General features: G+C 50.8%; 1 protein-coding gene across 7 annotated transcripts in view; it reads left to right on the top strand.

The window, feature by feature from the left end:
- The first annotated feature begins 1,070 nt into the window (after positions 1–1,070).
- The window catches only part of MSI2 (musashi RNA binding protein 2), a 197,144-nt gene continuing 177,844 nt past the window's right edge, over positions 1,071–20,370 (top strand). For all 7 annotated transcript variants that reach the window (XM_063402914.1, XM_063402913.1, XM_063402911.1 and 4 more), the window contains exons 1-5: positions 1,071–1,172; positions 1,344–1,384; positions 1,513–1,594; positions 1,964–2,048; positions 6,209–6,250. In XM_063402914.1, coding sequence (XP_063258984.1) covers positions 1,111–1,172; positions 1,344–1,384; positions 1,513–1,594; positions 1,964–2,048; positions 6,209–6,250 — 312 coding nt within the window. In that variant the 5' untranslated portion in view covers positions 1,071–1,110. The remainder of the gene's footprint in view (positions 1,173–1,343; positions 1,385–1,512; positions 1,595–1,963; positions 2,049–6,208; positions 6,251–20,370) is intronic.

Below are 20,370 nucleotides of genomic sequence, written 5' to 3'. Positions count from 1 at the left end.
GAGGGGAAGCGCTGGCTGGGCAGTGCCCGCGGGTCAGTGCTGCTGCCGGAGCCTGGGCGTGTGCGGATATCAGGATGAGGGAACACCAGAAACACGGACCCGGGCGTGCTGGTGTGGAAGGGCCCCGGGACATGGGGACACCGGGACAGGGGGGCTCCGGGCCACGGGTGCTCCGGGCTGCAGGAGCTGCAGGAGCAGCGGGCTCCAGCCTTTTTCTCCGAGCAGCCCCAGAAAGCTGCGGTTTAAACGCGGGGTGTTCGCAGGGTCCGGGCGGCGCCAAGGGCAGCATGGGTGCGATGCCCAGGCTTGGTGACGGGGTGACAGCTCTCAGTAACGCCCGAATTCTTCCCGAGTCCCTAAAATTTAATTTTCCTCTCCTGGACACCCAGCAGGCACTTCCCAGGTCCTGGAATTTTTCCCTGGCACCCGCTTGGGCTGTGCGGTGTGGGGAGCAGGGCAGGGGGGCCGGCAGGGGACGGCCGGGGGGACAGCCCCAGGGGGACAGTGCCGGGTGTGACAGTCTCGGGAGGACAGTCGCGGGGGGTGTCGCAGACCCCGGGACTGTCGCGGGGATGTCGCAGACCCCGGGACAGTCGCGGGGGTGTCGCGGGTCCGGGGAAAGTCGCGGGGGGTGTCGCAGACCCCGGGACTGTCGCGGGGGTGTCGCGGGTCCCGGGGACAGTCGCGGGGGTGTCGCGGGCCCCGGGACTGTCGCGGGTGTCGCGGACACGCGTGAGGGACGGACGCCCGCGGGGGGGCGGGAGCCGCGCGGGCAGGGCGCGGTTACGTCACGATGACGTCACGCAGGGCCACGCGCCGGCGGAGGCGCCGCCCCGTGAGGGAGGAGCGGGATGGAGGGAGGGGAGGATGGCGGCGGGGGGAGGGAGCGCCGGCGCGGCGCTGAGCTAAGCCGATCCCACGTGTGACGGATCTGGCTGCTGCCCCAGCGCCTCTCCAGTGAGATCCTCCGGTAGCGGAGGGAGGAGGAGGAGGAGGGGGGAAGGGAAAAAGGGGCAAAGCAAGCGGAGCGAACCGAGCCGGAGCCGGGCCGGGGGGGGCGGGTTGGGCGGGCGGGGGGGGTTCTCTAAGGGGCTCTCGCTCGGCGCGGCCATGGAGGCGGACGGGAGCCAGGCTACCTCGGGGAGCCCCGGAGAGGCGCAGCACGACCCCGGGTAAGTCGGCGGGGCGGCGGGGGCGCGGAGCGCGGCGGCGAGGGGCGGTCAGGCGGGCCCGCCCCGCTCCGCGCCGCTCCGCTCCGCGCCCCTCCGCCCCGCCGGGAGCTGCCCCGTCAAAATGGCCGATCCCGCACCGGCGCTCAACTCCGCTCTGCTCTCTCCCTCCAGCAAGATGTTCATCGGCGGCCTCAGCTGGCAAACCTCACCAGGTAACCCCCGCCCGCCGCCCCCTCCCCACGCGCGTCCCGCCCCGCGTGGGCCGCGTCCCGCCGCGCCGGGCCCTGCCCGCGCCCCCCCATCCCTCACCCTCCTCTCCCTCTCTGCTCTCTCTCCGCAGACAGCCTTAGAGACTATTTTAGCAAATTCGGAGAAATTAGGGAGTGTATGGTCATGCGGGACCCCACCACCAAGCGCTCCAGGTAAAACCGCCGCCCACCCCGCTCGGGCTGACAAACTTCGCGAGTTGCGGTCGGGGCGGGTGGACCCGCGCCCCCGGTGCCCCCCTTCCCCCAGCCCGCATCCCACCCACGCGTGGGGCGCTGCGGGAGGGCTCTCCCCGCCCGCATCCCTCCAGCCCGGAGCAGGAAACAAAGCGGCCGGTGGAGCCGGAGAGGGGCCGGGGGTCGGAGCCGGCCGCCCCCTGCGCCCGGAGCCTCCGGGGGAGGGCAGAGGAGGGAGGGGGACCAGCGGTTTATTTTTACGACTTCTCCCTTTGGCTCTAATTCTCATCACCACCCCCCCACACCCCCCCCCCCCCCCGCCATCCCCTCGCTCTTTGTCTCTCGCAGAGGCTTCGGGTTCGTTACGTTCGCGGATCCGGCGAGTGTAGACAAAGTCCTGGCCCAGCCGCACCACGAGCTGGACTCCAAGACGGTAGGTGCTGCCGGGGCTGCCCGCCGCCCTGCCCGCACGGCGGGGCCGCCGCCGGCCGCGCTCGGGCCGGTGCCGCGGGCGGTGTCAGGCTGTCATTGAACCGGGACCTTGCGTGGCTCCGCTTTTTCTTTAGATTTTTTTTCTAGACTCTGCCTTTTAACTTGCCAAAAGCGGTAACTTTTTTTTTTTTTTTCTTTTTTTTTTTTTTCCCCGAAATCCAAATTCGCCCATACCGACCGCTGGCTCCTCCCCCGGCCTTATATTTTATTGAGCGGTGACATTGAAAAAACTGTGGAGTAAAATCCAACTTTTTTTGGTGTTGGGCTGCGGCATGCTTTCTGCAGGGAACTTTGTGATTCTTTTGATTGATTGTTTATGTATTGTTGAGCTCGTTTCAAGGTGTGAGTGACTTACTGTCAAACCGTGAAAGCTGCTGCTCGTGTCATTTCCCAAAGTCATTTTTTGGAGAGGTGGTCTCACCTGTGATGGCAGGGCTCCTGCGAAATGCACGCGGTAATTTATGGGAAGCTCTGCAAGAGCTGGAGCGTGGATGTGGCAGAGAAGCACAAGTCCTGATGTGTTGTTGTTTCTCCAGAGCTTTTTGCTGCGCTCCAGTCTCCAGTGCATAATATAAGGAAAAAAATGCTTGTGAGATGCAGCTGATTTTTTTTTTTTTTTAATAAGCATTGCCTTTGTTTGGGATTTTTTAAACAAAAATTCCACACCTGAGTTTGCCCCCTGCCCCAGTATGGTGCTTTCAGTGTTAGGTCAAACAAAAGGTATGGGGCAAGTGCAGCTCTGGGCCCTGTCCTCTCCCTGTGATCAAGGCCAAGCAGAAAGATGAAGTTTTGTGCCTCCTACTCGGTTGTAGTTTCCAGCCTCGGCAGGGCTGGGAGGGGAGGGGGGAAGGACACTGGTAGAGGTCATCAGTGCTGTGGTGCTGCTGGCTCTGGAGGGGCTGTGTTTTGGGAAGGGAAGGCTCGTGCTGCTGGAGCTGTCTGCAGAGACCTTCTGCTGGGCAGATCGAGCGTGGTCCTCACTGCCACTGGGGTGCATAGTCTGTGTTCTGGGGCTTGAGGGATTTATTTTAACCTGAGCCTGGTGTTAGGAGCAATCCTGTCTCGGTGCTGCAACATCTCGTGGATGCCTGTGTGTGCGAGATTATGGTTAAATGAAGAAAGGGAGAAGCAGGGAGCAAACATGAGGATATGTTTTTTTTTTTTAATGTAATTTATATGGAAACAAAAAGCCTAAAGGTCTTGTAGAAGCAGGTGGAATCTAGTGTTTTAATTCGACCTACAGATTCTGCTGGGCTTGCCTGAACACGAAGCCCATGCTTTCACATGCCTTAATAATTTGATTTTAGGTTTAATCAGATATGGTAAGATAACTGATTCAACCGTGCTCCTGAAATTAAACTCACCAGACTTTTCATGTACAGCTATATTCTCTATGTGTTTTTAAAGATAAATTTAGATAAGAAGAACAAAGGCAAACAGTATCTTGAACGAGAGTTTAAAAAAAAATCATGGGAGGACACCCTGTCATATTTCTGACTATAATTAGGTCCTCCCCCAGCTTTTTACTTGTATCACAGTCTAGTCCCTGCAATGTATTAATTTGCTCTTCTCTGGGGGAGGGGTGAAGAGCTTCACCAGGGCAAATCTGCCTCGGTTTTGGTTGTGTGATAACGATTGAATCAATCCAAATTCAAAACTGACCTTAGAATCAGTGACACAGCTTCTGAGTGAAGCACAGAGGCAGGCAGGTCCTTTCAGGCGTGTATTTGTAGAGTATTGTAGTAACTGTTGTGCAGTATAACAAGGCATTTGACTCTGTTTCAACGTTCAGCACAGGAGGCAGATCGGTTGGGTATTGGCATGGAAACGTCGCTCTTGTTTACAGTTACGTTAAAAGCTTTGTTTAGGTAATGGCCATTCATATCAGAAATAGTATTATAGTCATTTCCTAGAGGACTTGTAGATACAGTAAGTAGAATTGTACCTAACTAACTAATTTTTTTTTTGGTAGAACTTTCGATTTTTTGTTTTGTTTTTTTTTCTTTTTTGGTTGTTTAAATAGTTGACAGGGTTATGCAAAAGGTATGGATTTGCCACGTTTGCTGCTAGTGTTTGTCTCCAAAGGATGATGGTGTTTATCCAAAAGGTTTTGGGAAGGAAAATTCAGTTCTTTTAGAAAATCTGTCGCTGTGGTGCAAGGGACTCCGTGCTCTTTGAACTGACCTTCAAAAATGAATGTGTTGCTTTGGAGTTTAATGGCTCTCCAGCTTTTTACCAGCAGCACTTTGCAGTGATGTCCCTCTGGTGGGCCTGGTGTTCTTTGGTGGGAAAACCTGTAGTTTTGGAGCAAACATAGAAATGTGCATATTTTTCCACCTTTGGGTATCGCTGTGGAAAATCCGTACCTGTTGTATTTCCCCAGTAGACAAATGCCTAGTCAGTGCTGAATATATTTGTAGATAATGTTAATCTCTATGAAAAGGTTAGCTTTCTAGATAAATAATTTTACTTTTTATGCGTTTTGAACAATAAAGTGGCATGTAATCGCTCATTTCTCAGGTGTGTCCTAAAAAAGATACAATATTTGTATCTGATGGAGGCAAATCAGTTTATCAGTTGCACATCAAATGTCTGCAGTATTTCCCATTTTGACAAATTAATTGAGTAAAACTGCTTTTTAGGAGAGGCCTGTTCTTTAGCAGTGACAGGAATATTTATCACCACAGGAATAACGATACCAAATGGAAACATCTCCTTTTCTTCATCAGGGTTTGCTTGGTGGGGCGGGAACACAACAAAAGCCAAACCCAAACACTAAAAGAAAGCCTGTCCTTCTAAATATACCTAACACAGTCAGTTATTAGTGGCATTAGTTGGTTGTACAGGCAACACTGAGAGCAGTTGCTGGTTGCACAGTTCAGCTAGGATCTAATACTTTAAAACATCCTTTTCCAGACCCTGTATGTAGAATACCCTTTATGTCTGCGTGCAGGTGCTGCCGAGAACCAGAAGTGAAACCAGCAGCACACAGACATTTTACTGTGATTTAGGGGGCTGTTGTTAGGAGATGTTTTTGTTTACATCCCGCCTTCTGCCTGCCTGCTCCCTCCAAACACCACTGGGTGCCATTTCTGTGCGTCTGCGGTGGTGCCTTTTTGGTTTCCTGCAATTTTTGAATGGGAGAGAGGAGTCCCTTTTTAGAGATGACCCCTGTGGAAGTTGCTTTCGAGGTTGCAGAATTAGCATTTTGGAGTGCAGAGGGGACGTGCTAATTCATGCAGCGCAAGGGGAGCCAACGCTGCATCTTAAAGCAGGGCAGGGGGTGAAGCAAGGATTTTTTTTTCCTTTCTTTTTGTCTCTGGTGACATGCTTCATTCATGGATAGTTCGAGTAACTCCTTAATGGGAAACCTTTTTTAGGAAGTTGTTTACTTCTGATTTCAGTGTGTGCATATTTCACACCCATCAAACTCGTGTGTAACTGACTCTCCTCCCTTCCCACCCCATCCCAGAAATGCCCCTTTGGAGTTTTCCATTGCTCACGTATTTTCTTTGAGAGTGAGCAAATCAGATCAATTTGGCATATTATTATGAAGGAGACTCTAGTCCTTTGAATGTTTCAGTTTTAATTATTGAAATGTGAATAATTTGGCTTTGGTTTTGACTTTCCTTTTTTATGTGGTGTTGCTTGTCAGTTAGCAAAACAAAGCAGAAAAAAGGAAGTAACTGCAAACCCAAGTGCAGGAAGGGGCAGGTGTCAAAGGCATCAAGTTCAGATGTTGGTCAGGAATGCTGGCCCTCTTTCTGTGCAACCTCTAGGGCGTGTGGATAATCCTCAACATGCGGTTTTGGTGGTAGAGGCAGCACCCAGGGGCTGATCCTGAGCACCCGTGGGGATTGCTGCCCAGCAGATGATGGAGAAGTGCAGGAGAGATGTTTCCTTCCTCTCTTCCCATCCCTGCCAAACTCCCCAGACAAGCCCAGACTGTGACCTATCATTTCCAGAGTAGCTCTGGATGACCCCGTGTGCTGAATTACAAGCCTGAGAAATGAGGGATTAATAATTCAGTGATTTAAAATCAAAATAATGTGAACTGACAACCAAAGCTACCCTGTTGATTTCCCCTTTCTTTTTCCTCAGATTGACCCTAAAGTTGCGTTTCCCCGACGAGCACAGCCCAAGGTAAGTAGGAGGATCGATAATAGGATTTCAGGCACACAGAGAATCATTGTTGCCAGGCAGTTCGGGTTTCAGCCGGGGAATTGGCGATGGAAGCTTTTAAAGCCGAGTGCTGCTCTGGGGGGGTCAGTGGTGCTGTGCCCGAGGCTGCTCGGGGCCGGGCCGGGCTGGGCTGGGCCGGGCTGGGCAGCAGCACCGGTGCCGGTTCTGCCGGAGCCGCCGCCGCAGCCCGGGCGCCTGCCCCGTGCACCGTGTTGTGCCTGGTGTTTGTGGGGAGTGTTTGGATTGAGCACAGGCTTCAGGCTTGTTTTGAGCTGAGCTTTCAGCTCTGTGGTTGTGATGGATGGGGATACATCTCTGCCTTCATTGTTTGCAAATTTTCTTTTGTGTAACTCAAGAGATGTGTGCGGAGTTGTGTGTGAGCCTCGGATGGCAGTTCCTGAGGAGGCTGCGAGCTCTGGGGCCGCTGGCTGTTCTGCAGGAGCAGGGGAACAGTGGGGTGTGAGTGTCCAGCTGGTCAGGCTGGCCGGAGCAGTGGCCTGGCCGTGGTGTGGCGGTGCTGGTGGTGGCACGGGGACGGTGTGGGGACACGGCTGCTGCTGCCTTGTGCTCCCTCCCGGTGCCGCTGGGTGCCATTTCTCCTGCAGGAGCTGCCTGTGGAATACAAGTGCTTGTTGCTCTCTCGGTTGTGCCTAATGAAAACAAATCCGTTTCAAAGCCAAACTTGCAGCCTGTGAATTTTGAAAGCCAGAGGCTGAAAGAAAACTTTTGTAATTGACTTTTTAAAAATTTGTTTTTGAGAGTCTATCAGGAAAACTTAATTTAGCTGATGTATGGCCCTTGTGTACACACTTGTCATCTTGGGTAACTTCAGCGTTCTGGTAAAAATGGGAGGAAAAGGCTGCAAAGTTGTAGATGCAAGTCAATAAGGAAAAGTGGTTTAAAGTTGGTGGTGGGAAACTACCTGACCAGCTGCTGAGCTGTTATTGCATACAGCTCCTCGTGAAAGCGAGCAGTGTAGCTGTGTGTGTTGAACCATGATGTTAAGTATTGGACAAAACAGGCATCTAGGAAAAACCCTGTGTCATTTAAAACCCCCAGGCATAGCACACTAGAGGTGCTGGAGAGTTCTTAAAAAGAAAAAAAAAGAGAACAACAGCCAACTCGCAGAATTCTAAACCAGACTAATGTAGGCAAATGTTTAGAGGTTCTTTTCTTCCTGGGACATATCTAATAACTAATTGGTGAATAATAGTGTGCCTGGCTTGCTTCTGCACTGAGCAAAGAGTTTATAGTGTGTGGGGCTTGTGGCTTCTGGATTATGTTGTTGGATTGATGCCATCTGTAATATACAATTTAAAGTTACCAGAATTTTGATCTTGTGCTTGACGTGCCTATCTCCCACCCCAGTGCCTTTTAAAGGTTAATTTACATTTTAAACTCTCTTCAGTTTTCTGCCAGTTATCTGTTTTTACAGTGTTATTTGGAGAAGTTTGTAATGCTTACAACAGAGCTGTTAAGCTGTCCCATGTGATTTCTTCTGTAACAATTAAAAAAATCAGGGCATGTTTTACGTCGAGGATATTAGTGAGTTAAATTTTTGTGTTCAGGAATGCAAAATCAGGTCGTATTGACAAAGGGGATTTTGTTTTTCTACACGTAGGGAGGTTTTTTCCCTTGGTTTTTGGTAACAGACATCTTTCAAGCGTGGGGCAAATGCTGGAATGGACGTGAAATTCCACTCTTAGCAGGAACCCGCTCTCTCTGGAGAGGTCAGCAGTGTCTGTTGCTGCTTTTTACGCGTTTGTCCTTTCTAAAGTGTTGGGATTTCTACGGGGCACTTGAAAAAAACCTGAAGATTGAAAACAGCCTCATTTGGAGACTGAAGAAAATCAGATGCAATAAAGAGCAGATTTTACATCAATTATGATGTATTATTCTGGCAAGCATTTCATAATCTGAATATTTTGTTTTCTGTTTTTTTAATTAGACACTGAATTAAGGTTTGGGACTTTAGTTGTTCGTTTATCCCAGTTGAATAGCGAATGCTCAGCATTAAAATGTGACTGTACTTTAGTCTAATTAACTAGCTAATGCTTGGGTCTGTGGAGATTAATGGCATTTAATGAAATGTCTCTGTCTCTCTCTAGGTGCAAAAGGAGAATTGGTGTTTTGTTTTGTTTTGATTTTTTCCCTGAGTAATCTTCCTTCCTGGTATGTTTAGCAAAAAGGGGATTTGTTTTTTTTTCTTTTCCTGTGATTTTCGTGGTAGTGATGGGGGCTGAGGTGGAGCAAGGCTGGGGTTGCATTGCCCCTTCCCGTGCTGCTGCATCCACCCCTGCCTTTAACTCCTCAGTGGGCACAGCTGAGCTCTGCCACTGCCTTTGCTGCTCCCTGTGCTGCTCCTGCAGGGTCACACTCACTTCTTCCTTCCTTTCAAACCCCAGCACAGTCAAACGCTTTCTTGGGGGCTTTTTAAAGCTCCTCTCTGCAGTTTGACACCTCTCTGGTAGTGCAGATTGCTCCTGAGCAGGCAGTGGCAGGTTGTAACAGCCCGGCATTCTTCCCTGCTTTCCTTAGAGTGACCCTCGCAGAAAATCCTGGCTGAGTGCCTCCAGTGGATTACTGGATGTGTAATCCTGCTCTCCTTGGGAAGGCCAGGACGACTTGTAGCCATTGTTTTAGGAAATCTGCTGCAGGGTGTAACTCTTTGGGGTTCTGGTGAATATATGTCTCCTTCCTCGTGGCTGCTGTTCCTTGATAAAAATCTGTCTTGCTTCCGAGTGCTTTAAGGCACTCTGTAACAGGAGATCATTTATAACTCTGCTGACTTCAAAAATCCGTAAAATGCAGCAGTGATGGGCCGCCAGTACTTTTGTACCCCCTATTGAATATTGAAGACTACAATAATTTGACTTACTATTGTACATAGCCTGCCATTTCTGATGTTACCTGCCCTGTTAGGTTGGAGAAGCCTTACGCAATTTAACATGTTCATTAGATATTTTCAAATATAAGCAAGTTCCTCCCTCATGCCTCTGCCTTAGGGATTTAATTCAAAAACAAAACAAACCTGAAGAGCAGAAGGACAGCAGCCTTGGTCAATGAAGTAGCTCCCTGGCCATGAAAATGCCTTTGGTATAGAAATTTGGATGCTTTGTTGTGCAGAGCCACGTATGAAACAGAGGCAGGTAGAACTTCAGCCCAAGTTTACAGTAGTGAGGCTGCCCACAGAGAGGTGTTTTGTGCTCAGGTTCCTGCAGGGCAGGACTGAGGTGCCTGTTCTTACTGCAGGGGCAGGATAGGTGTGGCTGGGAATTGCTCTGGTGACATGCTCTGGTGGTAGAACACTGGTGGCCATTTGGTCACAGGACAGCAGCACTTGGTGAGAGAGGTATTTTGTGTGGCAGTGGGCTGGGGCTGCAGGACACGGGTGTCTTTAGTGGATGTGTCACTGTCACAGGGATTGGGTTGGTCCTGGCCCTGTGTGCCCCAGCCGTGCCCGTGGCCAGCTGGGTTTCCTGTCTGGCCGGGCACGTGGGCTGTGGCTGAGGCAGAGGGTGATCTCTGTCCTTGGGTGGCACAGCCAGAGGAGAAAGGGGCTGTGCAGGGCCTTCTGTGCAGTGCAGTGGGTTCTGTCGGAAACAGTGGCTGAGCTGGATTTCTGTAACTCGGTTGTTTTTGGAGATGTAAACATTTATTTCTTCTCCCCAGTCACTCAGGTAGATTGTTCATGTTGTCCTGAATCCCCACAGACTGTCTTGTACTTGTTAAAATGTCTGTATTTCCATTCTCGTTGCCTAAGGATGTCTTTCGTGTTAAGAATAGTCCTAATGTACTTTCCTTCCCTTTGACATTCTGCTAACTAAAAATTAAAATTGGACACTGTCTAATGGGGGAGTTTTTAAAAAGGAGGTTCTGCATTGCCTGTGTTTTCCTGTATTGTTGGATTATTTTAAATGGCATCTGCCAGGTGACTTTTGTGCACTTGTATATGCCAGGAAAGGTTCCAAGGTAGGGAGGTCAGGGAAATGGAAGGAGAGCAGCACGCTAACACCCCTGTGCATCCCCCTCTGCTTCCAGATTGAGTACATCTCTGCAAAGTGCTGAGCCTTTATCAGCCCGGGGGTAGGTCTACTAATGACTGATCTAAAACCATCAAATTCATTTATTTGTCACTGCCAGTGACAGGCCAGTTAATGCTAATGGATTCTTTTTTTAGCCTGTTGACTCTGGTGATAGTCTCATAAATGTTGTGAAATCCAAAGCATTAAGGGAACTTGGAACTTATTTTTAGAGGAGAGCCACTGAAACTGGGCAAGGTGGGGTGTGTGCATCAAGATGTATGTTGTGCTGAGAAGGAGAAAAGAACAGTTCTAGTTCATTAAGCTCTACCTTGAGTCTTTGCTGTTCCTAATAGTTATTTGACTTTTCAGTTGTGTTTTAGTGTTCTCTTTAAACACATTTTGGGTCATGCTATGAAGTGAAGCTGTAAATAGTCAGTCATCTTAGAGAAAAATTGCTTGTTTTAGAAAATGGTTCATCTCAGGGCCTGAATCTTCTCTGCCCCCATTGTGTGAAGGCACTTAAGCATGTACTTAAGTTGGCATAAGCCTGTGGGTAAGTGCTCTGCTGAATCAGCATGGGCTCAAAGCATGTTATTAAATGCTTTGTTCAACTGTGAAGCCCGTAGCAGAAAAAGATTAAAAGATTACTTTGTGTATTTGACAGTACTTTGTATATGGTCAGTTCCATCACTTCTCCTTCAGATAGGCAGCTTCATCTCTCTCATATAACCCCCTCCACCAGAGGATCTCACTTACAAGAAAATACTAATCTGCTGTTTCCTCAAAAAACTGATTACAAGGTTAGTGTAGCATCAGATTTAAAAAGAAAAATGATTATTGAAGCTTAATTTAGTCTCTAGCCCTGAAATCACACATTCTGTTTGCCTTAGTCAGTGGAATAATCTGTAAACTATGTGAGTGGTGTTCAACGTGGCCTATGATTTTTACGATATTATTGCTCTAGAAATTGTGGTTTGCTGAGTAATTTGAAAGTTACTGTGAAACTTTGTAATCAGATCAGCATGTGGTATTAATAAGTTACTTCTAAACTTTGGCATTTTACTACTCTCCTGTTGAAAATATTCCTTCTGTTTTTTGAGTGCAGAGAAAATCTGAAGAATGTTGGGAAGTTTTTCTCCCCTGCTCGGTCATTCCCTGTGCTGGGACATCTGCAGCTGGGTGTATTGTTGTGACTGAGTAGCCTTAAATTAAGATTGTACTTTGGGAACTTGTATTATAAAGAGGGACCCTGCTAAGGCTTATGCAATTCTGCACATGAGGAATAGTCCCAGAGACCCCAGCGAGCACAGTGAAATGCAGACAAGGCTCCTTAATATGTTGGTGAAGTGTAGGTGGCAGGAAGGGTGAGGGAAGAGAGGTATTGACAGCAGCAGAAAGCGTCTGCCCTGCCCTCCCCCAGCAAAGACTTGCATTAATTTCCCATTGACTCTGATGTACAATAGGGAAGAGGTTTCAAGCTGACTGAAGGGGCAAAGGTCCAAGAAAACTACTGTAGCAAGAGCTGATGCAGAGTGACAGTAATGAGGTGGCCTGGCAGGTGGGAGGGAAAAATGGTGGGGTGGGGGAAAGAAACTAATATCTGGTGAATTAAGTAGTTCCCAGGGTTGGAAGTTGTTAAGTCCCCCAGGTTTTATTTTCCTTCGTGTGTGCCACGCAACTCCGAGAATGGGCTGAGCAAGGTTCCTTGGCCCAGGACATGGGTCCTGCTGCAGCTCCAGTCCTCCTGGCTCAGGGCTGGGTCCCAGAGGGGACAGAATTCCTCTGTAGTGCTCCCAAACCTGTGCTCTGCTGTTTTAGTCAGTATTTTAGTATTCCTGACTCAGAGCTCATCTTTACGTTGTTTCTGTGGGTCAGTTTTGCATCAAAGAGAAGGTGAGGAGCACAGGGTGAGGAAGTGTTTTGAAGTTTTGATTTATTTAAAATAGGGACTGTGAAGTGCCAACAAGACTTTCAGCTTCCTGAATGCTGGTGTAAAGAGAACACCTGCTAGGTGGAGAGTCTGGGGAGGCTTTAACCAATTGCTGGATAAACACTGTTCAGGAATCTTCCCAAAGGGTTATGTGGTGTGGTGTGAAAAGAGGTTGCAAGGAGCTGGGCACGTGTCCTAAGTATCCGTGAATCCCACTGGACTGGGAGCTGTTGCTCAGGTCAGGGGCCTGGTTTATGGCAAAAGTTTGCCAGCTGCAAGCCCTGTGCTCTGGCAGGTTTGGTGTTTGTTGCTGGAAGGTGTTGCTGAAGGGGATATTGCCAGGGATTCTTCTGCAGTGCTTGCTGCATGAGTGAAACTCCTGTTCTCCTTTTGGCTGTGTTATCAGCCTTTTCTGTTCAGAGCTGTGTTGGTGTGGTTCTCTGCTCCCAGCCCGAGCTGTGTGCAGGGCTCCATGTGTACAAGCAGCATTTATCCTTTTGCCAAAGGTTTGCAAAGTGCTGTAAATGAGTGTAAGGATGTTTGCTGGTGAAATTTGACTTCTGCTGTTGTATTTGGCAGACCTGCAGAGCCTATAGCAGCATGTTCTGTTCAATGAATTGTGGGAGGGAACAGAAAACAATGAAAAGAGATCCAAAGGTAATGCTGAGATGGGAAATACGATAGGAATTTTCTGAGGATGGGGCCTATTGCCCCACCTTTCAGTCTGGGACTGCTACCAGCCATTGTGTTGGGTGGTGTCAGGTCTTGTTCTGTGCCATGTCCTCAGGATCCCTGAGATCTCTCCTGTGAGTACTGAGCGAGCCCTGAGACCACTACAGCAAGAACTGTTGGCTTCTTGCAGCAGGAGCTCCCTCTCCTCAAAAAGTCTCTACTGTAAAGTGCTTGGAGTTGTTCTGATTGATTTGCATCAGACAGCTCATGTTCCTCCCCAGTGCCTTTCTGCAGGTCATCTCTGAGACTCTGGCCCTGGCCTGCTGAATGCACACCAAATATTTAACTGTTCCCTCTTCAAACGCTTCTGGTGAAAAAAGCCCTCATAAAACCTGCTGTGAAAATGTCCTGGGCCCGGCGTTGGCTGGGGTTGAGAGCTGAGGAAGCAGAGTCACCGTTGGTCTTGGCAGAGCGTGTAGGAACCCATCTAAGGGCCTGGTGGGCCTGGTACTGATGCTGCCATTGAGCCTGGAGATGAAGGGTCAGAAAAAAAGGGCAACGGGGGATTATCCAAAGATCTCAGTGTGGCAGAGAGCGCAGCCGCTTCCTGGCACCCTGGTTTGATGCCACAGTGAACGGCTGCCTCTGTGTGAAGGGGATGTTGGCAGCATCCCTGGCTGCTGAGGAAGAAGTGTGGGAGGCAGAGCGGCCCTGTACGCTGCCAGCTCTACATGTGACTTGTCTTTGAGGGGTTAAACTGGGGTTTTTTGTTGTTTTTAACGACTTCTGGCTGTATAATTTGTAGGGGAGGCCCTGACTGGAGTGGCAGTCTCTGGTTCTTGCGGAGGCTGTAGCTGCTGAGGTTCCTGCTCTACGCCAGCACTTCCGAACGCCAGAGAGGGGAAGCAAGATAAGGGTGTGAGGCTGCAGCGTGTGCAGGGTGGCTGCTGGTGTGAATTACAGCTCGGTCCCGTGGCTGCAGACCAGCACAGGGCCTGGAGCAAGCAGGGAGCCTGGCACAGGGTGCAGTGGGCTCAGAGGGCTGCTGCTGGTGCCCCAGTGAGGGGAGCACAGGGGGAAGTTGCTGAGCTGCAGGTGCCCTGGGGTGGGCGCCGTGCTGGGCGCTCAGCCGCCGCCTGGCTCTGTGTGCTGTGGCTGTCCAAGGAGCTGGGGCATGGCTGCCCATCCTGTGCACACGGGGATGGTGTCCCGATGTGTTTCCAGAGCTCTGGGGACAGCCCCAGCACGGTGAGCCTGTGCCCCCTGTGCCTGCCTGGGGGCGTTTCCTGCCCCAGCCCACCTGGGACCCCAGGGGTGGGAGGCAGGGAGCACCTCCTGCCACAGCACCTTTTGTGCTCTGAACTCCTGCCTCACCTGGTCCCTGGAACTGCAGCAGGTTCTGTGTGTGACATGCCTGGCAGTTTATGTATGAGGAGGGAATTGTGATCATCCTGTGTGATTTTTACGTTTTCCCCTCTGTCTTTTTCATCTGGTCACATCCACTATGTCATTAATCTTCCCAGTCAAATACAATGATAGTTGAAAGTCTTCCACAGTTAGGATTCCCCCAAAGTTTTGTGAGCATGGCTTTGATTTTGTGGTAGTCATAAGAAGTCAGTTTAGATTTCTGGACCTCTTTTTGTAGGTATTTCCAGTGGGTATTTTAGTAGGGGCATTTGTCTTCTCTCTCGATTAGGCATGTGTATGCAACAGGAAGAGAACAAAATATGGAATAGAAAAAATATTAAAACAATTCAGTAACCAGTCCAAAAGCCTTAGTGCTAAAGAGCCATGAAGAAGCTTTATTGGAACTATAATTGCAGACATAAGCAGTGATTATCTGTCTTCGTGCCTTTATAGTCCCCATCACTGTCATCTGAACGCATGAAGCTGATGATAGTGTGAGCGGAACATTATTCAGCTGATGCTGTGTAATCCTGATCTCTTGCAGTATGTGGAAAGTAACATAAAGAGTCAATTCATTGGAAAGTGATGGGGAGAGAAGCAGGTAGGAGAGAACAAGTATTGTTGCAGAACACCTTATTCATGAATCTTATTTCATCCTGGTTGCACCTGAAGGAATGCAGGGGCAGGGTAAACTTCTTACGTGGACATGGTCAGAGGAAATTTTGCTGCTTCTTAATGTTCTTAGAGGTCTTGGGCAGGTGCAGCCCTTCATTGCTGCAGAGTGCCTTGGTGTGTTTCCTTAGAAATGCTTTAGATTGGCTCCAGCTGAGAGAAGGGCAGCAGCACCTGTTTGTCTTGCATTCCTGAGGACTGGAGATTGTTGGATCAAGGCGGACAAACGGATGCTGCCAAGCACTTCTTGAGGTGGAACAGAGATCAGAGAGCAAGTCCTGAATTTCTTGGCTGATTATTGGTGCTGGTTATGCAGGTAGAAATGTGCTGTGGGCTGTGAAGAGGCAGAGGGAGGAGGAGGTGATTTGGTGTTGGGCAGTCGAAGCAGTGAAGGAGCAGTGAAGGGACAGCGTGTGCAGAGCGTGGGGTTTGCACTGAGGTGAGCCCGAGATTGGGCACAGGTGATGGGAGTTAACCCCATCAGGGACTGGCACAGGTGATGTGAGTTAACCCCATCAGGGCTGGGGAGCCCAGCATTGGGCACAGGTGATGTGAGTTAACCCCATCAGGGACTGGCACAGGTGATGTGAGTTAACCCCATCAGGCCGGGGTGGGGAGCCCAGCATTGGGCACAGGTGATGTGAGTTAACCCCATCAGGGATTGGGCACAGGTGATGTGAGTTAACCCCATCAGGGCCAGGGAGCCCAGCATTGGGCACAGGTGATGTGAGTTAACCCCGGCAGGGACTGGCACAGGTGATGTGAGTTAACCCCATCAGGGACTGGGCACAGGTGATGTGAGTTAACCCCGGCAGGGACTGGGCACAGGTGATGTGAGTTAACCCCGGCAGGGACTGGCACAGGTGATGTGAGTTAACCCCATCAGGGCTGGGCTGGGGAGCCCAGGACTGGCGCAGGTGATGTGAGTTAACCCCGGCAGGGACTGGCACAGGTGATGTGAGTTAACCCCATCAGGGACTGGCACAGGTGATGTGAGTTAACCCCATCAGGGACTGGCACAGGTGATGTGAGTTAACCCCATCAGGCAGGGGTGGGGCTCTCTGGACCGTTGCTCCCTGCCCTCACCTGAAAGCAATTGTGGGCCCTCAGGTGTGATTGCAGCACCTGTGGTTGCGTGAGGGTGTGTGAGGGAAGCAGAGCTGCTGTGCTCTCCTCACGGACAGTCCAGCGTGTCCAGGGCTGCTTTGAGGCATAAGAAGGAAACATTTTGGGGATAATTTTTGGTGGGGGGAGGAATCTGTGGGATGGGATGTTGGTTATGCCTTTTTTGGGGTTTTTTTTCCTGAAATTTTGAGGCAAAAGATGGCCATTTTAAAGGAAAGTAGATGCAGGGGAATCCAAAACTTGGAAGCCTGATTTTTTTACTCTTGCACTGAATTAGGACCAGGTGAAAAACAAACCTGATCATACAGGTTTTTGTTGAACTTTTCTTCGTTTCTTAGTGATGACTGTCTTTGTTTCCATTTGAGTAGCAGGAATTATCCGCTTCTGTTAGAGCAGCTCAAAGCAAAGCTTCTAAGTTGCTTAGTACACTCCAAGGGCATTTAAAAAACAAAACCAGAAATCTGCTAGCAAAGTGCCTGAATAGACAAAGAACAGTGAGTGCAGTTTTTGGAGGTGTGTGCCTGCCTGTCCACTATGTGAGCGTAAAATGAGTAAGCAATGGTTTGAAAGTTTCTGGTCTTGCGCTTAGTGAGGTGTGAGTGAAAAACTGATTCTTGGAAAAGTTTTGTTCAAAATGTTAGTTGATAGTCTGTGGTATGTACGTTCCTGGAGACATCAGCATCCTACTTTCACGAAAGAGTTGTGTGCTGAAATGACTTAAACTAGTTTAAATGTGGCCCTTGTTCTCATCACACAGAGATGAGGTAAGTGATTGCCATCACCCTTGTTTTATGGATGTGCAGAACAGAATGCTGCTCATGTGTTCTGCAGTGCTTGAAACAGAGAATCGCTGGTGTCTTACAGGAGGGTTATTCCAAGCCTGATGTGTGCTGGGGCTGCTCTAGGCTGGGCTGTGTGTTCCCAGGGAGGAGGGGACACGCAGGGTTTAGGGGGCTGAGGTGTGCTGGCTGTGCCGTGGGCAGTGCTGGGTGAGGAGCTGCAGTCCCCACGAGGGGATGAGGCCACATGGAAATGGCCTGGGTGTTGCATCATTGGAGATGGAAGTGAGTCAGTCGTGAAACCCTCTGCAGAAGGCTTTTGTAACTGGTACTGGCTTATTAGAAACAGTTGTTGACAATAGGCCTGGCTTCACTGGGCAGTTGAAGTGTCTTAAGAATGGTGCGAGTGGTGCTGTGAGTCTGAGTGGGGCACAAGGAACACAGGAAGGCTGTAAAGTGTTTGAGATGGAGGGGTGAGAGCCCAGAAGAGCAGACTGAGCATGGTGCCCATGTGACATCTGCCTGGAACTTCCAAACCTGTAGTGAGCTCCAGTGGTATATGGGGCAAGAAATAGGGAACACGGAGCTGCTGGTGCCTTTGTGGGGAAGGTCTGTGTGTGTGAGTGCACAGCAGTGCTGCCTCCCGTGCACACAGCTGTGCTGGGGCTCTGCTGTGGCCGTGGAGAGGGGAGGCAGCATTAGGCTGGAGTTGTGGTTGTGAGTGCTCCGTGCCTCAACCTCTGCCTGCCCCCGTGGCTGAGACATGCCAGGTTCCAGCCCTGCAGCCCTGGCACACCCCTGCCCTTCCCTGCACAGAGAGACCGTGCCCAGGGCAGCCTGGGCAGCAGGGACCCTGCGGGGCTCCTGCCCATGCCCGGGACCCTGCGGGGCTCCTGCCCGTGCCCGGGACCCTGCGGGGCTCCTGCCCGTGCCCGGGACCCTGCGGGGCTCCTGCCCGTGCCCGGGACCCTGCGGGGCTCCTGCCCGTGCCCGGGACCCTGCGGGGCTCCTGCCCGTGCCCGGGACCCTGCGGGGCTCCTGCCCGTGCCCGGGACCCTGCGGGGCTCCTGCCCGTGCCCGGGACCCTGCGGGGCTCCTGCCCGTGCCCGGGACCCTGCGGGGCTCCTGCCCGTGCCCGGGACCCTGCGGGGCTCCTGCCCGTGCCCGGGACCCTGCGGGGCTCCTGCCCGTGCCCAGGACCCTCCCGGGGACTCTCCTGCCGGGCTCTGGTCTGCGGTTGCTCTGCCGGGTGCTGGGCTTTGGGCTCCTCTGGCAGCAGCGCTGCAGAAATGAGGAGTATCATTGTGTTTTATTGTGGCTTCTAAGAAACGCAGCGTGTTTGTGCTTCGGGGAGCCCCAGGGGCTTTGTTTTTCACCAGGCCTGAGCTATTCTTCAGCAGAGCCTTCCTGGAGCGTGAGCCAGTTCTGCCCATTAGGACTGAGAGACGGGCCTGACTGATTTCTGCTCCCTGCTGCATAATAAATCTGATACTAAAATTAGTGTTGGTCTCCCTAGGCCATAATTCTTGCTGAGATTATAGAGAATTGTGTGTGCAGAGAGGAATTGTGGTTGTGTGTGTTTGGGTTTTTTTTTATAACCTTGAGTGTCCAATTTCCAGGTTTTTTACTTAACCCCCCCATCTTTTTCCCCTTTTCCTTTCTTTTGGGAAGTGCTTAGCCTTTCTGTGTATTTTGGCTATTTAAGCCTCTGTCACTGCAGGCAGATGAGTTCCTTGGGAGCTCTTCTGAAGGTTTTGTAATTGAGTCTTTTACCACGGCGACAGGATATTATTAACCTTCAGTAAAGCAATTTATTTCATACTCTTTTGTGGGGATAAGCCTTTTTTCCCCCAGGAAAATATGTATGTGGAAAGGGTTTTGCGTACAGAGGTAGCTGGACTTGCAGCAGTGATTATGATTTTAGAAAAATTAATAATTGACATGTAAAATAGGCAGTTCTGTTTGCATCAGTTTAAAAGAAACCTTTGATCCTGAATGATCCCACTCCTGACCAGTGTTTTATTTTCAAGAACAGACTTTTTGCCTGTTGGTGGCTTTGAAAAGAGGTTGTATTTCATTTTAGAGCTCTTGATATTTAGCCTGTGTGAGCAGTAAACCATTTTGTTGTCGTCTTTCAGATGGCCTTAAGAATGACCTGAGAGCTGAAGGGAGGAGTTCCTCACGGGGTCTCCCTCTGGGCATGGCCTTTGCCCTGAAATCAAATGCAGACTAGTCCAGAAGTCGTTAAAGATTGGATAGCTCCTAGAATAGCAATTTCCAGCCAGCGGGGGGATGCTGGATAAATGGGCAGCCTGGCTGAATTCCCTGTGCTCTGTTGAGCACTGTGACAAAGGCACTGGTCTGGGATTTGGGGGATCCAGGCTGAGGTGCCATTGCAGCTCCCTGTGCCTCGATTTTTATTTTAAAAACAGGATCAGAATATTTCTTTCCACGTGTCTAGTTAGCCATTTTACTTCAGTATTCTCTTAACTTAAAAAAATGGAATTAACAATGCACTTGTCCTGTGGTTCAAGATACTTGAAAACCCTGCGACCCTGTCACAGCGCTGCTTTCGAAGGAGCTCAGCACACCTTGCAGCAGGAATGTGTTATTTTGGCAATTATGTTAGATGAAGTAGGGGTGTTATTCCCACATCATACAACGGAGCTTGGATGAGAGCGAAGTGCTTTGTCTGGAGCTTTACGTTTATTAACACACTTGACTCTCTTGGTGCCGTGTGGAGGCTCTAATTGCAGAGTCCTCATTTCCCCACACCTCCAGCTGAACCTGCTGCCTTGGGGTGAAGGGGAGTCCCGGGCCAGGGCTGTGTCTGTGGGACTGCTGGTGGCCTTTGGCAGGGCTGTGTCCGTGGGGCTGCTGGTGGCCTTTGGCAGGGCTGTGTCTGTGGGGCTGCTGGTGGCCTTCGCCAGGGCTGTGTCCGTGGGACTGCTGGTGGCCTTTGGCAGGGCTGTGTCTGTGGGGCTGCTGGTGGCCTTTGGCAGGGCTGTGTCTGTGGGGCTGCTGGTGGCCTTTGGCAGGGCTGTGTCTGTGGGGCTGCTGGTGGCCTTTGGCAGGGCTGGCTGTGTCTGTGGGGCTGCTGGTGGCCTTTGGCAGGGCTGTGTCTGTGGGGCTGCTGGTGGCCGTGGCCTTTGGCAGGGTTGTGTCTGTGGGGCTGCTGGTGGCCTTTGGCAGGGCTGTGTCTGTGGGGCTGCTGGTGGCCTTTGCCAGGGCCTCACAGCCCCCCGGTCCCCTGTGCTCAGCCACCTGCTGCTCCTCTGTGTGTTGTGTGTTTGACACCAGCTCCCAGTGCCTCTTGGTGGTTCCATCCCTTTCCCTCTGTGCCAGAGGGCTGTTCGTGTGGAGCTGGGGAGCACCCTGGGGTGCAGGCTGTGCTGGGGTGCCTGGGGCCCGGGGAAGGGTGGTGTTCCTGGGCTGTCCCGCTGGGAGCAGGTCCTGCTCAGGAGTGTTTGG

Source organism: Prinia subflava, chromosome 8 (assembly GCF_021018805.1).
Source record: "Prinia subflava isolate CZ2003 ecotype Zambia chromosome 8, Cam_Psub_1.2, whole genome shotgun sequence".
Taxonomy (NCBI): Eukaryota; Metazoa; Chordata; class Aves; order Passeriformes; family Cisticolidae; genus Prinia; species Prinia subflava.
The sequence above is the reverse complement of the archived record's forward strand: the minus strand, read 5'-3'. Positions and strand labels throughout refer to the sequence as shown.